The sequence below is a fragment of the Tripterygium wilfordii genome, chromosome 23 (genome assembly GCF_013401445.1).
Source record: "Tripterygium wilfordii isolate XIE 37 chromosome 23, ASM1340144v1, whole genome shotgun sequence".
Classification (NCBI taxonomy): Eukaryota; Viridiplantae; Streptophyta; class Magnoliopsida; order Celastrales; family Celastraceae; genus Tripterygium; species Tripterygium wilfordii.
The window spans coordinates 11,462,468-11,475,688 of record NC_052254.1 but is presented as its reverse complement, the minus strand read 5'-3'; the positions used below and the strand labels follow the sequence as shown (position 1 = coordinate 11,475,688).

General features: G+C 34.4%; 2 protein-coding genes across 2 annotated transcripts; one reads left to right on the top strand and one right to left on the bottom strand.

Annotated features, from left to right (window-relative positions):
* Window positions 1–698: 698 nt before the first annotated feature.
* Window positions 699–2,256, bottom strand: LOC119992810 (probable 2-oxoglutarate-dependent dioxygenase AOP1). Its single transcript, XM_038839594.1, has 3 exons — window positions 1,886–2,256; window positions 1,468–1,792; window positions 699–1,315 (listed from the first exon to the last, which is right to left on the bottom strand). Exons 1-3 carry the CDS (start codon window positions 2,254–2,256, stop codon window positions 1,043–1,045), a joined length of 969 nt encoding a protein of 322 aa, XP_038695522.1. The 3' UTR covers window positions 699–1,042.
* A 6,137-nt stretch (window positions 2,257–8,393) lies between these two features.
* LOC119993579 (transcription factor MYB36-like) lies at window positions 8,394–10,414 on the top strand. Its single transcript, XM_038840764.1, has 3 exons — window positions 8,394–8,658; window positions 9,494–9,623; window positions 9,722–10,414. Exons 1-3 carry the CDS (start codon window positions 8,523–8,525, stop codon window positions 10,239–10,241), a joined length of 786 nt encoding a protein of 261 aa, XP_038696692.1. The 5' UTR covers window positions 8,394–8,522; the 3' UTR covers window positions 10,242–10,414.
* The last annotated feature ends 2,807 nt before the right edge of the window (window positions 10,415–13,221 follow it).

Genomic DNA, 13,221 nt, shown 5'->3' with positions numbered 1-13,221 from the left:
TCTTGTTATGAAATTTCTTATTATCCCAAAGAAGCAATGAGCTTTTGAGTTTAATTTGTGGAAGGCAAATAAATAAGTTAATAACTTTTCTCTCTCCCTCCTCTCTAAAATCATCCTTTGCATCCTCTTTCTAGTTTGGAGAGGAGGAATCGGTGCTCTCTTCCACCAACATTGATCGAGTGACGGATTTATCTAGAGAATTTGGATCCATATTGTGGGGGTAAAAGGGTATTTTTCATCCTTAACTATTGGTCAGATTTCATTTTCGTCCCTTAACTTTTTTTTCTCCCCTTTTTGCCCCAACTATGGGAAAGTTTCCTGTTTGTCCTTCGAATAAATTCGGCGGCGGAAAAATCCTACATGACATCCTATTATTCGTCAAATCATATTTCTCCGACGTGCCATATAACTGCCACGTAGGCATTTTTCGACTCCAATCTCACTTGAATGACGAAAATGGTATTTTTCAATAGTTGATGAACGAAAATGGAGGAAAAAAAATTTAGGGACAAAATTGAAACTCGTCCCATAGTTAAGTAACGAAAAATATATTTTAATATTGTTTTTGTTTGCCAATGATTGAAACAATAAATACTAAGATGGTTAGCTTCGAGGGTAACCAAACCTCCTAAGAACAAACATGAAACCGGTTTTTTTACTTGTTGCCTTCTTTATTCAACTCAACGAACATATATACATTGGACACACCACACTCCATCATAACACGCTTATGACTACAACATTACAAGATAACTACTAAACTACCCCCACAAAGTTTAAACGTAATACAACTGCACATTTAAACTAGCACTAGAAGGCATAATACTATAACTGGAAGATAGGCTGAGTTGGTACATGGACTTGTAACTGCACCCTAACAGTACATACTAGAGGCTACATAAACCCTTGACAATCGTGGAGACTATTCTCCATCACACAGCAACAAAACAATATAAGAAATACACCACACAAATAAGAACATTACAAACATATAACTTGTGCATGCATGCATGCAGTAGCAATGCACTATCCGTACTAAGATCTAGCTAGAGCCTATGCCACAATAAGCTTTAATGTTGGAAACTTCGGGGACAGTTGAAACAGGATTATACTGTTGAGTTAAGAAGAAGTTGAGGTATTTGAAAAAATCAAAAGGTTTGAATTGCAAAGGGTGTTCTTCGTCCACCAGCTCTTTTGGAACCTTCAACATGTAGCCTGCTCTTGGGACTGTAAACAGCCCTGTCGAGTACCTTGTTATATTTCCTCTCATCATTACACGATGAGCCGCATCGTGCAGATGCCCATTTGCCCATGCCTACAAAAGATTATTCAGACAAATTCATGTCCATGTTTGAAACAATAGTAACAATTCAATAAGCTGTGCAGGTAAGGCGTTTGATGTATTGCCGCTGTGAACAATACGTGTATGTTTTTGTGTGGGGAGAAAGGTATAGTCAGGTAGCTTACATAGAGAGCTTCCCCAACCATGAAAAGAACAGAATTCGAAGATAGTTTGACACTGATCCAGTCTCCTTGTTTTGTCTGTATCTCTAGACCACCCACTTCATTTTCAAACAATATGGAGGTCAATGTTTTATCAGTGTGAGAAAGTACCCCAAGATGGGACTCATCACCATTTTTAGATGGTAAATATCTATTCACCCTAAGCACATAGTCGCTCGAGTTGATATGTTCCTCCCAGTATTTCTCAATTCCCAAGCTTTCCAACAGCATCCTTCTAACAACACCATCTAACTCTGCTACCTGTCTAGAGAAAGAGTGTATAGTTTTGCTGCCAAATATATATGAGAAAATAAATCAATACCCACCCTGTTAAATTATCATTTCATTGAATTCTTGCAAAGAAGAAGATTGTAAAGAAAACCTTAAATTGGGATTCCCTTGAGGCCACAATGTGTTGGTGAAGTTTTCAACTTCTTGGAAGACGTTGGCACGGTCAACCCCCATGGTTTCGTACACCGTGGGGTCGTGACCACGGTAGCCATGAAAGGGTTTTTCATAAACATTAAGCTTTTTAACATCGGTAGGGAGATTGAAAAGCTCTTCCACGACACCGAAATGGGACTTTCGGAGCTCCGGCGGAAGTCCGTCGTACACAGCCTCAAAGCAACCATACTCTTTCAGTGCTTCCCTTACTTGAACTTTCAGTGAATCCCACTCAGGACTGCCTTGTTTTAGTGCACCAGGTGTGGTGAAGTCGATGACTGGTAGCTTAAGAGGTGTTTGGGATCCCATTTCTCAGAAAAACTTGGATATTTCTTGAGTTTTATTAGCTTCTGAGGATGTGGGATTTATATAGAGGCTTTCAACAATGTTCAGAGATTCCATTCCCTTCATCTTCTATGGAAAGAGAGATGCTCTCCATTGTCCTGTACGTGGAAGTCTCTGTCGTTTGATGTAAGAGCTGACACCAAAGATGAATAAAAGAAAAGGAGTATTGCATGAAGAGAGGAGATGAGGGACCTGCAGTTCTTGAAGAGCTCAAGAAATTAGTTTGGGAAGGGGCTAATTGAACTTTTGGTAATTAAAATATATCTAAGATTTCATTTTGGTCACTGATAGATCAAATGTTCTAAGCGAGTAATCCAAAAATTTTAGTTGTTCCATATTTGTCACTCGGATAGATTTCGGATATTTAGGACAGTCAACTGTCCGACGTGTCATTTTGACTTTAAATAAACAAAGAAACAGTTTAATTTAACAATCAATGTAGAACAAATAAAAATTTTGGGTTACTCAATTGGAACGTTTGATTTTTCAGCGACTAAAATGAAATTTTATGTATCTTTTAGTGACCAAAAGTTCAATTAACCCGTTTAGGGAGGGACTTAACTTTAGAGATTCCATCACCTTTATCTTCTAAGGAGAGAGATGCTCTGCATTGTCCTATTATATTACATAATTTTGGGTTTATTTTTAATTAGCTGGTTGTTAGTAGATGTGACTTGTGTATTTATTATGATATAATTTTTGTTTTCTCTAGTTTAATTAATTAACATTTATCATTTAAATTAATGAAATCTCTGATATATATATATCTTAGATAATATATATTATCTTTTGTGATCTACTGGTTTTGTGATTATTTTTTTTTATGGTCTGTATCAATGAACCCATTCCATCATGATGTCTAACCTTCGAGCATCCTGAAAGAGAAGAGACCGAGCCCTGGCCCAAGAGAATTGGATCATGATTAGGATCAAGTCCATTTTTATTCCAAGTCCAACTTTGTTTTCATTGAGTTTGGATGAGATTGTATTCATTTACTTAAAAGGTAAGCGAATTTTTGAATTTGAGACTCTATAATATTCGAGCCATCATAAATATCGATTATTGGAGAACTAAATAAAAATACAAACAAAGCATCACCGGACACTCCCGAACAACACCATATTATACAGGATATGGCTAAACGACATCATACTCCATCGGACTATGTCGGGTTTATAGATTGAACAAAAAAAAAAATCAAACAAATAACACCATGGTTCTAGATCAAGAATCTTGGTTTTCCCTTCAATAAAAGAGGTCGATCTTCCTCAGATCTATGGGTGTCATCAATATAAACCAAATATATATTGTCAGAACACACCAAAAACGTTGATGATCGAAACTACGCGTAGCGTATCTTACGGAGATTGAATGCGAGACGGGGAAATTAATGTCTTCTTATCCCTTGGGATTTTTTTTATTGTACTGTCTTCACTGCACCACTTGTAATCATGTGACTATGCATTAATACTTTATTAACTAATTAAAGTAATTTAATTAATCAAACTAGTGCATGTGAAAGTTTTGAGATTGAAACAAACATGATTATATGGTCAAACTTCGGTTATTTATATATATTAATTTCGCAGCCACAATTTTTTTATGACGGTAAACTCATCGAATTTGTACAATAATCACATATTACGTATGTCAGATAAATTCATTTTGAAATTTATTTTATGAACTGATGTCTCGAAAAAGTTGAACTTACTACCACACTAACATCATCATTAATATTTAGATAAAATAATATATTTACATTTATATTTTGTACGTGAATATACGACCAAATTAGTTAGATAATTCTCTTATCCTATTTGAATTTATTTATTTACTTTTAAATTGTATATAGATGTTGATTTATCACTTTGAACATTTAATCTTTCAGTAACCAAAAACTAAATCTTGAGTAAATTTCACTGAAAGTTCAATTAACCTGTTTAAAAAGTAACTGACTTTAGAGATTCCGTCACCTTTGTCTTCTAGGGAAAAAAGATGTTCTCCATTGTCCTATTATATTACCTAATTTTGTGTTTATATTTAATTAGCTAGTTGTTAGTAGATGTGACTTGTGTACTTATATGATATAACAATTGTTCTCTATAGTTTAATTAATTGACATTTATCATTTAAATTAATGAAATCAGATAATAATATATATTATCTTTAGTGATCTACTGGTCTTGTGATTTTTTTTAATGATACCAATGAGCCCACTCTATCATGATGTCTAACCTACGAGCATTCTAAAAGAGAGAATTGAAGTAAAAATTTATCCCGTTGTCGGGTCAGATTAGAAACTACTGCATATTTTGTTGAAAAAATTACCCCAAATCGTTCGTAGCTGAAATATCACACGACAATAGAGAAAATTGAAATAAAAAAGTATAATAATCTCAATACAAGAAAATATGTGGAAAACTTCAAAATCGAAGAAAAATAATGGGTGTTGTATAACTAACATGTCTTATGTTGTCGTTCTCGCTCGGGAAAAAAAAGGTAAGGAAAATTGAACGAAATTAGGAAATATTGACTGTATTATGCAATGAATATGTTAACATGAATTGATATGGGCCCTGGCATGTGTTTAGTGAATTTAGTCTGCGTGGTAGTTGAAGAGCAGGCCCACAGTATCTAAATCTGGGCCTGCCATATCAAATTGGCTATCCCAGCGACAAGCCCGCCTTGTGAGAGACCAACTCCTTTAACTAATATGTCAATCTCTAGTTCAATCACCGTATTTTTATGGACCCCTACACTTATATTAATCAAATAACAAGATGAATTATTAAAATAACTGGGATCCCTAAACTTAGATCAATCAAGTGCCAAAATCTCAACCGATCAATCCATGGGGATTGCAGAATCTTCCATGTGACTCGGGATTTGCATATCCACCCAACTTGATCTATAAACTAGGCCCCAAAGACCCTCATGCCTTCATTTGAACAAAAAGTCTTAGATTCAATCCATAAAACCAACATAATGTATGAATTTGGCAGTGTGTTGCAATTTTGTTCAGTTGCAACACATCTCACAGCATCACAGTTTTTTGTGACACGCCAAACAACTTTTGCGTTCTAACTCACCTCACAGCTTTTTACCTCACAGAACCTCACCACACCTCACAGCACTCCCAAACGCTTAAAATATATGTTGAATTGTCCTACGTAATCAAATTAAGTCAATTATTTTATTTTAGATTAATGTACAATATAAACCTTAAGTGATTTTATATTAATATTAATATTATTAGTCATCTAATATAACCGTAATTTAGATACGCCAAACGCACCTCACGGCACCGCATCACAATTTTAAAAGTGATGCGCCAAACAGTTTTTTACGTTCCAACTTACCTCACAGCACCACAGTTTTATAACTTACAACACCACATCACACTTCACAGCACCTCACAGCATTCCAAAACAAGCTCAATGATTTCTTCTAACTTTAAAGATAACTTTCAAATCTCAACTGCCAAGATATCTTTACTCTTTAGTCATTGTTTGTTCCCACTTTTATGGTTATTCGTTGAATACGAGAGACACCATACGAGGTAAAAAGTAGAACAAAAGATTTTGGGCCGTGGTGGGCCTCAATCATGGATATTAAAGGTGAAGTGACACTAGTGGAATTGGACCAAACCAGGCCTTCGGTATTATTTTACGATGCATGGCTTTTTACCTTATAATCCTCATTACGGGGCCTGTAACAAAATCAAACTCGTTAATAATGGGCCGGATTATGATCTGTCTCACTATTGGGCTTGATTCAGAGGCCCAAACTAATTTATTAATAATAAAAATGGAGTCATTAGGCATATGTAAGGATTATTAGTAACTACTAAGTACTAAGCAAGTTTTGATGGGCATGATTTTGGGCCTAAAATTCATGTTTCAGTCCAATTCAAATACACAATAATTTATATTAAATTAAAAAGACAATCATTCTATTTTATTTTATTTTAATTACACAGAGGAATGGAATGGAGAAACTCGAACTAGAAACCTCTATGAGATATTACACAATCCGCTTAATTGGGTAAACACCCATGATTTCTCGTCATTTAAAAAATAACTTAAGAAATAATAATTTCAAACCCGTGTTCGGATTGAATTCTAAAAAGGTCATAAAGGAGCCCAGTGAAGAGATTTTCAAAAAATGAGTTGAACCAAAAGTACGAAGAAAAAAAACAATAAAAAGGAGAGCCCTAGAGAAAGTACGTAATTTCAACAATGGCATACAAGTTCAACAAATATTTGTTCTAAACTCGAGTTGTCAACTGTATCCACATAGAAAATTTTCACCTCACAAAATTTTGGTCACGAGGAATTCACCTAACTGTCCACTAAACAACTGATTGATAAATCTCGAATTACATAAAAGATCCCGCAACCCTTATGGATCAGTTGATACTTAGGTCGAGACCCAGTGAGTAAGAACCCATATCGCAAATTGCAAAGATGGAAACACCTATGAGACTTGAACTCACGATATTTTGCTTGCATTAAGAATTATCGTGGTCAAATTTATCACCATCTCAACTAACGATCCGTTGTTTTTGGTGAATCTTATCCTCATGTGAGTTGGGGCAACATATGACAGTTTGATGTGCAGAGGATAAAGGTACATTTGATGTTGGTCTTTTTGGCTCAAAAATCTTTTTGTCAAAGTCGTAAAGATCATTCATTATTTGGTTATTCTAGTTGTCAAAGCCTTTCACTTTAAGGAAACCCAACTTCACGGTTATGCATTATTTTATCTCAAACACTATCATAGTGCTTTTTTTTTTCTTTTTGAAACTGGGATTTGGAGAGGGGCTACTAATCTATTATTCAAACTCACGACCTAATAGATGAGTGATTTCTTACATGTAATGTAATTACCGTTTAACTAACGACTCACTTGCCTATCATAGTGCATCTGGACTATGAATATAGTACTGTTCACACTTGTGACTAAAAAATAAGTAAATGTATAACTATTACTTTACTTTTCATAATTTTTTAAAGAAAATTTTATGTTTCTTTTTCATTGAATCCATTAAATAGAAAGCAATTATGTTATAATTTGGAGTATTAGTAGAAAAATATGTTAGTTTTATTGTGATTTTAAGCTAAAGTGATTCATGAGGTAATAGATGTACCCCTTCTTATGGTGTCATGTGTGATATGGTAAAAGAATAAAAATACCCAGTCTTCATGCTAATAAGGAATTTCCCATTTTGACCCACAGGGTTTGTTTGATTCGTGGAATATAACTTTACATGAATAAGTGTTTTTTTAAAAATAATTCTTATGCTTGGTTGGTGGAATACTTGCAATCAAGAATTTTAAGAAAATCTGAATTTCTCCCAAAGGAGGAATTCTCATTTTCTGTCAAAAAGAGAGGAACACTCTTTAAAAGAATTGAGAATACTCAATTATTTTTAATTAAATATCTATAATACCCTTTGGAAAAACACATAATTTCGATCATATCCCACAATCATAATCGACAATATCCCATAATTGTAATTTTTACTTTAGTTAGCCAAGAAAACCAATAATACTAAGAAAATTGTATAATAGTGTGATCCAAACATTTGGAAGGAATGACAACTATTTCAGAACATTCTCCGTCCATTTTCATCTCTAAATGCGTGAACCAAACGATCACTCGAGAAATAAAATTGAAGAATCAAAATAAGTATCAATTACTGAAATGGGGAAATTGAGAGTGCCAGTTTGTGCTTTGTGGGTGCCATCTTTTTCCTCATTTTCTGTTAAAAAAGAGAGTCAAAAACAGTAAAGTCTTTTAAGGTAAAACCAGACAGGAGTGGACAAAGAGTGACAAAAATTAGTAACATAAACAGCTGGGCTTGTGCGTTGCATTTTCTATATTTGCAATCCAAATTGGGCACAATATAGTAAACCAAAGAAATTGATCAAATGGGTCTCATTATTTGTTAAATTTAGGCCGTCTGATCTACATACTTTTATTATCAAGCAACTCTTGTGATTGTTGACTGGGTCCTGAAACAATTGTTTATATATATATTTTTAAATTGACCAAAAAAGAAGCAGTCAAGAAAGCCATCAAGTCCTTTACTTAAGCAGGAGAGCCCACTGGTTTCTTGCTTATTAATAGAGAAGTGTTTGAGAGTGTGAGTTTTTTCTTGTATTGTCAAGGGCTTGTTTGGCAAAGCTAGATAGATAGATACATAATAGATATATACAAAGGTAGCCATGGGAAGGGCACCATGTTGTGACAAAGCTAATGTGAAGAGAGGACCATGGTCTCCTGATGAAGATGCAACCCTCAAACGCTATGTTGAGACTCATGGCACTGTTGGTAACTGGATTGCTCTGCCCCAAAGAGCTGGTAATTTCACATCTTCCATGGGTTATGTCTTGTTTGTTTGATTTGGATCTGAATTCCGAGAAAGAATATATAGTTTTTCTTGTTATCCAAACAGGGTTGTTACAGTTCCAGTCCCAGTTTTTGTGAGTTTCTCTGTGAATGTTCCTTCTTTCTGCAATTCAAGCGCAGAGGTTACTGTTTTCTGTGTTTTGTTAGTCAAAGTTTTCGGTGCCCTGTTTTTCTCTGTTTTGAATTTTCATGACTTGTAAACAAAAACTTTCTGTCATTTTCTTTTAGTCTGTCACATGTTCAACACTTGGTGGCTCAATTTTTTTTTTTCAATTGATGTTGCTTAAACTTTGGAATTGCTTTTGTCTTCTTGTTTTGTTGAAATTACCGGCTGAAAATTGACCGCACAAATTTATTCTTCATGGACCGTTGTTAATGGTTATTGGAACCATTCAAATGCGTCTTCATGTAAGAGGAGCTGAATTTTGTTTATAAACGAGATTTTTAGTCTTGACACTGTTTCGAAGTATTTGAAACAAAACCCACTTCAATTTCTAATCATCTCTGACAACCCATTTGTAATTTATGCTTTTCTTCACTAAAAAACTATTGAATTTGATGCATTATTTTCCTTTATGAACCTAGAGATGGGTTTTGCTTATAAACTATTCGGCTGGAGGATATGCTAGACTGATGCGGCGATGTGGAATTTTTAGTCTTGGCACTGTTTCGAAGTATTTGAAACAAAACCCACTTCAATTTCAAATCATTTTTGGCAACCCATTTGTGATTTGTGCTTTTCTTCACTAAAAACTTATGAATTTTATGCATTATTTTCCATTAACAGGCCTCAGAAGGTGTGGGAAGAGTTGCCGTCTACGGTGGCTGAATTATCTGAGGCCAGACATCAAACATGGAGGCTTCACTGAAGAGGAAGACAACATTATATACAACCTCTATAGTCAAATGGGTAGCAGGCAAGTTTTGTTTAATTGTCCTAATTATTTTTTGCAAAAATCATTATTTAATTAATCTTATAATTAAAAAAATTCAATGTTTTAATTGCATTGACTAGATGGTCCTTGATTGCTTCTCATTTACCTGGAAGAACAGACAATGATGTGAAGAATTACTGGAACACAAGATTGAAGAAGAAGCTACTTGGTTCATCAGGAAAATCAAACCCAGTTGAGAACATTAATCCTAGTACACACAATTCTCTGCCTTGTCTCCCAATCAATCCAGATAATCAGGCCTATAATCTTGCGTTTTCGGATCCGTCGACGCAATTAACCCAGAACCCTACAATGCTGTCAAGCTTAACCAACATTAATGGTTATGGACTCACTGAAAGTTATAGCCTAGACCCAGTTCTTCAGCATTCAAGCATGATAATGTCTGAATTTGGTTCAAAAACCAGCAGCCACAGTGCAGAGAATTCAAGCAACATTTCAGACTCATCAGCAGCAGCAGCAGCAGCTTGTCTTGCTTCATTGCCTGGTGATGCAGATGCTGGGATTCTGATGGATTTTGGGCTTGGCTTCACTTATGATTGCTTTGCTTATGATCATGATGACATTAAACCAAAGGATTAGTCAACCTTAAGTGTTATTAGCCAGTATTAATGACCAAGTTAGACCCAGAAATAGGAACAGATTAGGTGGTTAATTTGACTAGCTAGGCAGTGCTAATTAACATGTTTGTTTTCATCAAGTTTGGTTATTAATCCGTGTCTAATCCAAAGTAGATTAAATTTCTGGTTTTAGCATATCATGCTTATATTGTATGTTGTTTGTACTATATACATATATATACTTAGGCCTATGCTTATATGTATATATATGTGTATATATATATGCCAAATTGAAGTAGTTTTATCTGGTGAAGCGAACGTGAGGGATGTCATCAGCATGTCTGCTTGTTTTATGCTAAGTCAGGGATCATGAAAGTTGCATGGGGATGTGACTATGTTCCATCTCATTTTAACCATAAAAGATTCTCTCTTCCTCTCCCACACTCAGCATATATGTAATGCTTTTCTTTGAATAGTATGATAAAAGTATGTCATTTTCAAAACTATATGACTATTATGAATGTGTGCATATATAAAACAATTTTTTTTGATAATCGAGAACAATATATGAGTCTAAACTCAGGCTGTCATATCCAAGCACACAAATTTTTTTTACCTGACGACAATGTAAGTTAGGTCAAAGTCCAGCGTATGATCACAAGATTATTATTCTCTATGGAGTCTTGTACTGAACCATAGGTTTGACTATTTATTTTATGTGTTCTAACTAAATTAATTTCCATTGTCTACATTTTTGTTTCCCCCATTGTTTGCATATTAGGCTTTTGAGGGTCCCATCTTTAATAACAATTGGTCTCTTCTTAAATATTCTTATCACTTCTTGTGTGTCATTACTTGCAAAGTGAATATTCCTTTCTCATCTCCAACGTGCGTTTAAGACAATAAAAATAGCATAAAAATTTAGGGATCCCAATAAAAAACATCTCAGTTATCCCATTAATGAATATTATCCCTTGATTGATGTAAGTGTAGGGGCCCACAAAACTATGTGATTGAATCAGATAGTGACACATTTACTATTGTGATAACTGAGATGCTTTTTATTGAGATTCCTATCACTTCTAATAAAAATATCAATAATGTCACCATATATGTTGTTTACCTTAAATGAGTGGCTTACATACGTACACTCTTATTTAATAGTGAATTGCCTTAAAACTGCAGTCACGATTAATCCCACATTTATTCGATATCGCATACTGTATATTCAAATTCAAGATTCATGTTGTAAATTCCAGAGTTTAGAGAGACAGAGATGGGGTCAAACTATATGGATTTGGAAGGTTTTGAGGTTATTCTTACTTAATATCATTCTGGTCATGCATTGAGATTTAGCCCAATGTACCCTGTCATGAAGTGAAAAACTTATGTGCACGCGGGCTGGACTACCCAAATTTTGATTCATCTCGGATATCCAAAGGACAAACTTATATTTGTCATTCTCGATTTTTTTTTTTTAAAAAAAGACGAAATGTTAGCTATTATAGCACTCCACGATAAAACAACTTGTTATTCTAATTAGCCATGTAGAAAAACTTCAATTTTATCTAGTAATTTAGTGATAGTCAAATCAATATAATAAAGTTGGTACAATAATGTTACTATCATAGTTAGAAAATTATTTCTACTGCACATATAAATATATAATTGATCAATTCCAAGTTTTTTTTTCTATCACTTTGTGTGTAAATTAAGCGATGACCTTCATATATAAATCCTTACTACATAGTGCAACGGGGGACAACTTGATATCTAGTGTGTCCTTCATAATATAGATAGCTCTTAGTCAATCGATGAATAATCAACATTATTTTTTTTAATGAAGAGCATGTTAGAAAGTTCAATCCAGACACTATAAACCAATATTATTCGTTTTGGGTCGAAAAGAAGTACAACTTTGTTCTTCCTGAGCAGTCGTCATTGATTTTTAGGCATATAAAACGCGTTGGTTGTATGAGAACGACTGAATTTTTGCTTATATGTCACTCAGTTGTGTTATGTCAATCCGATGTGAGATAAAATTTTAACAGAGCACGCAAATGTTTGATTTTAAAATACTGTTGTAGTTGATGAATCACAGACTTTATATGGGTATGGTCCCCATTTTGATAATTTTCAATCTCATTAACATATATTACGATTATTATTATAGGCATGGTTCACACTACATCAATACTTGGTGGTGTGTTATTGTCCTTGACCCCTTCAATACTTATTAATTAGTACATACAATTAGTATATACTATATGGTAATGACGTATGTTGTTGTTATTTCTTCTTGTTCCAGGTCAATGGGTTCCATGAATTTCTTCAAACTCATGCAGATGGTGTGAATTGTGAAATGTAGACAATCATGTTGATGAACAAATTAAAGACAGAGAGAGTGACGAATTTTGAATTTACTTGGTCTTTATTTGGAGAAGCAAATCGAGAATCTAAATTTTGTTTGCATATTTAAACCATATACCAAAGTTGATGCAGCAATGAAAGAACAAAAAATATTTTATTATGATTGAGTAAATCGTATGGATTCAAAAAATCGTGTGTTCGATTTCCATTGAAATCAATACCCTTTATGACCCAATTTACTCTATCGTCACGTGGAAAAAGAAGTGTGCGGGTCTCACGGCGCGAGTTTAAACCCATATTGAATGTTCGGAGAGCAAACTTGTGTAATATCATTCTCGATTTTCAAAAAAAAAATGCGATAACTTCCAAATTGAACAAAATATTCCAAAACTTAAAAAATTCACCGGCACAACGATCCCTTCATTGAATAACATTCAAAAAAAGAAGAAAGAAAACCTCTTTATTCATGGCTCCAAACGAACCCTAAGAGAGCCCAAAACGGAAAGGCCGTTCCAGGCCCTTTATAGACCCATCTCGCGTCAGCCCATGATGGATGTCCCAGTTACAGGCCCAAACATTCCTGAAACAAATTGCCCGTACTCACAAGTCATACTAGGCAGATCAGCCCAATA

Coding starts and splice junctions, on each gene's coding strand:
- LOC119992810 (XM_038839594.1), bottom strand. CDS start 2,256: ATGGGATCCCAAACACCTCTTAAGCTACCAGTCATCGACTTCACCACA. Junction 1,793..1,885: donor CAAGGGAATCCCAATTTAAG/GTTTTCTTTACA, acceptor TATATTTGGCAG/CAAAACTATACACTCTTTCT. Junction 1,316..1,467: donor TGGTTGGGGAAGCTCTCTAT/GTAAGCTACCTG, acceptor AATCTTTTGTAG/GCATGGGCAAATGGGCATCT.
- LOC119993579 (XM_038840764.1), top strand. CDS start 8,523: ATGGGAAGGGCACCATGTTGTGACAAAGCTAATGTGAAGAGAGGACCA. Junction 8,659..9,493: donor TGCTCTGCCCCAAAGAGCTG/GTAATTTCACAT, acceptor TTCCATTAACAG/GCCTCAGAAGGTGTGGGAAG. Junction 9,624..9,721: donor TATAGTCAAATGGGTAGCAG/GCAAGTTTTGTT, acceptor TGCATTGACTAG/ATGGTCCTTGATTGCTTCTC.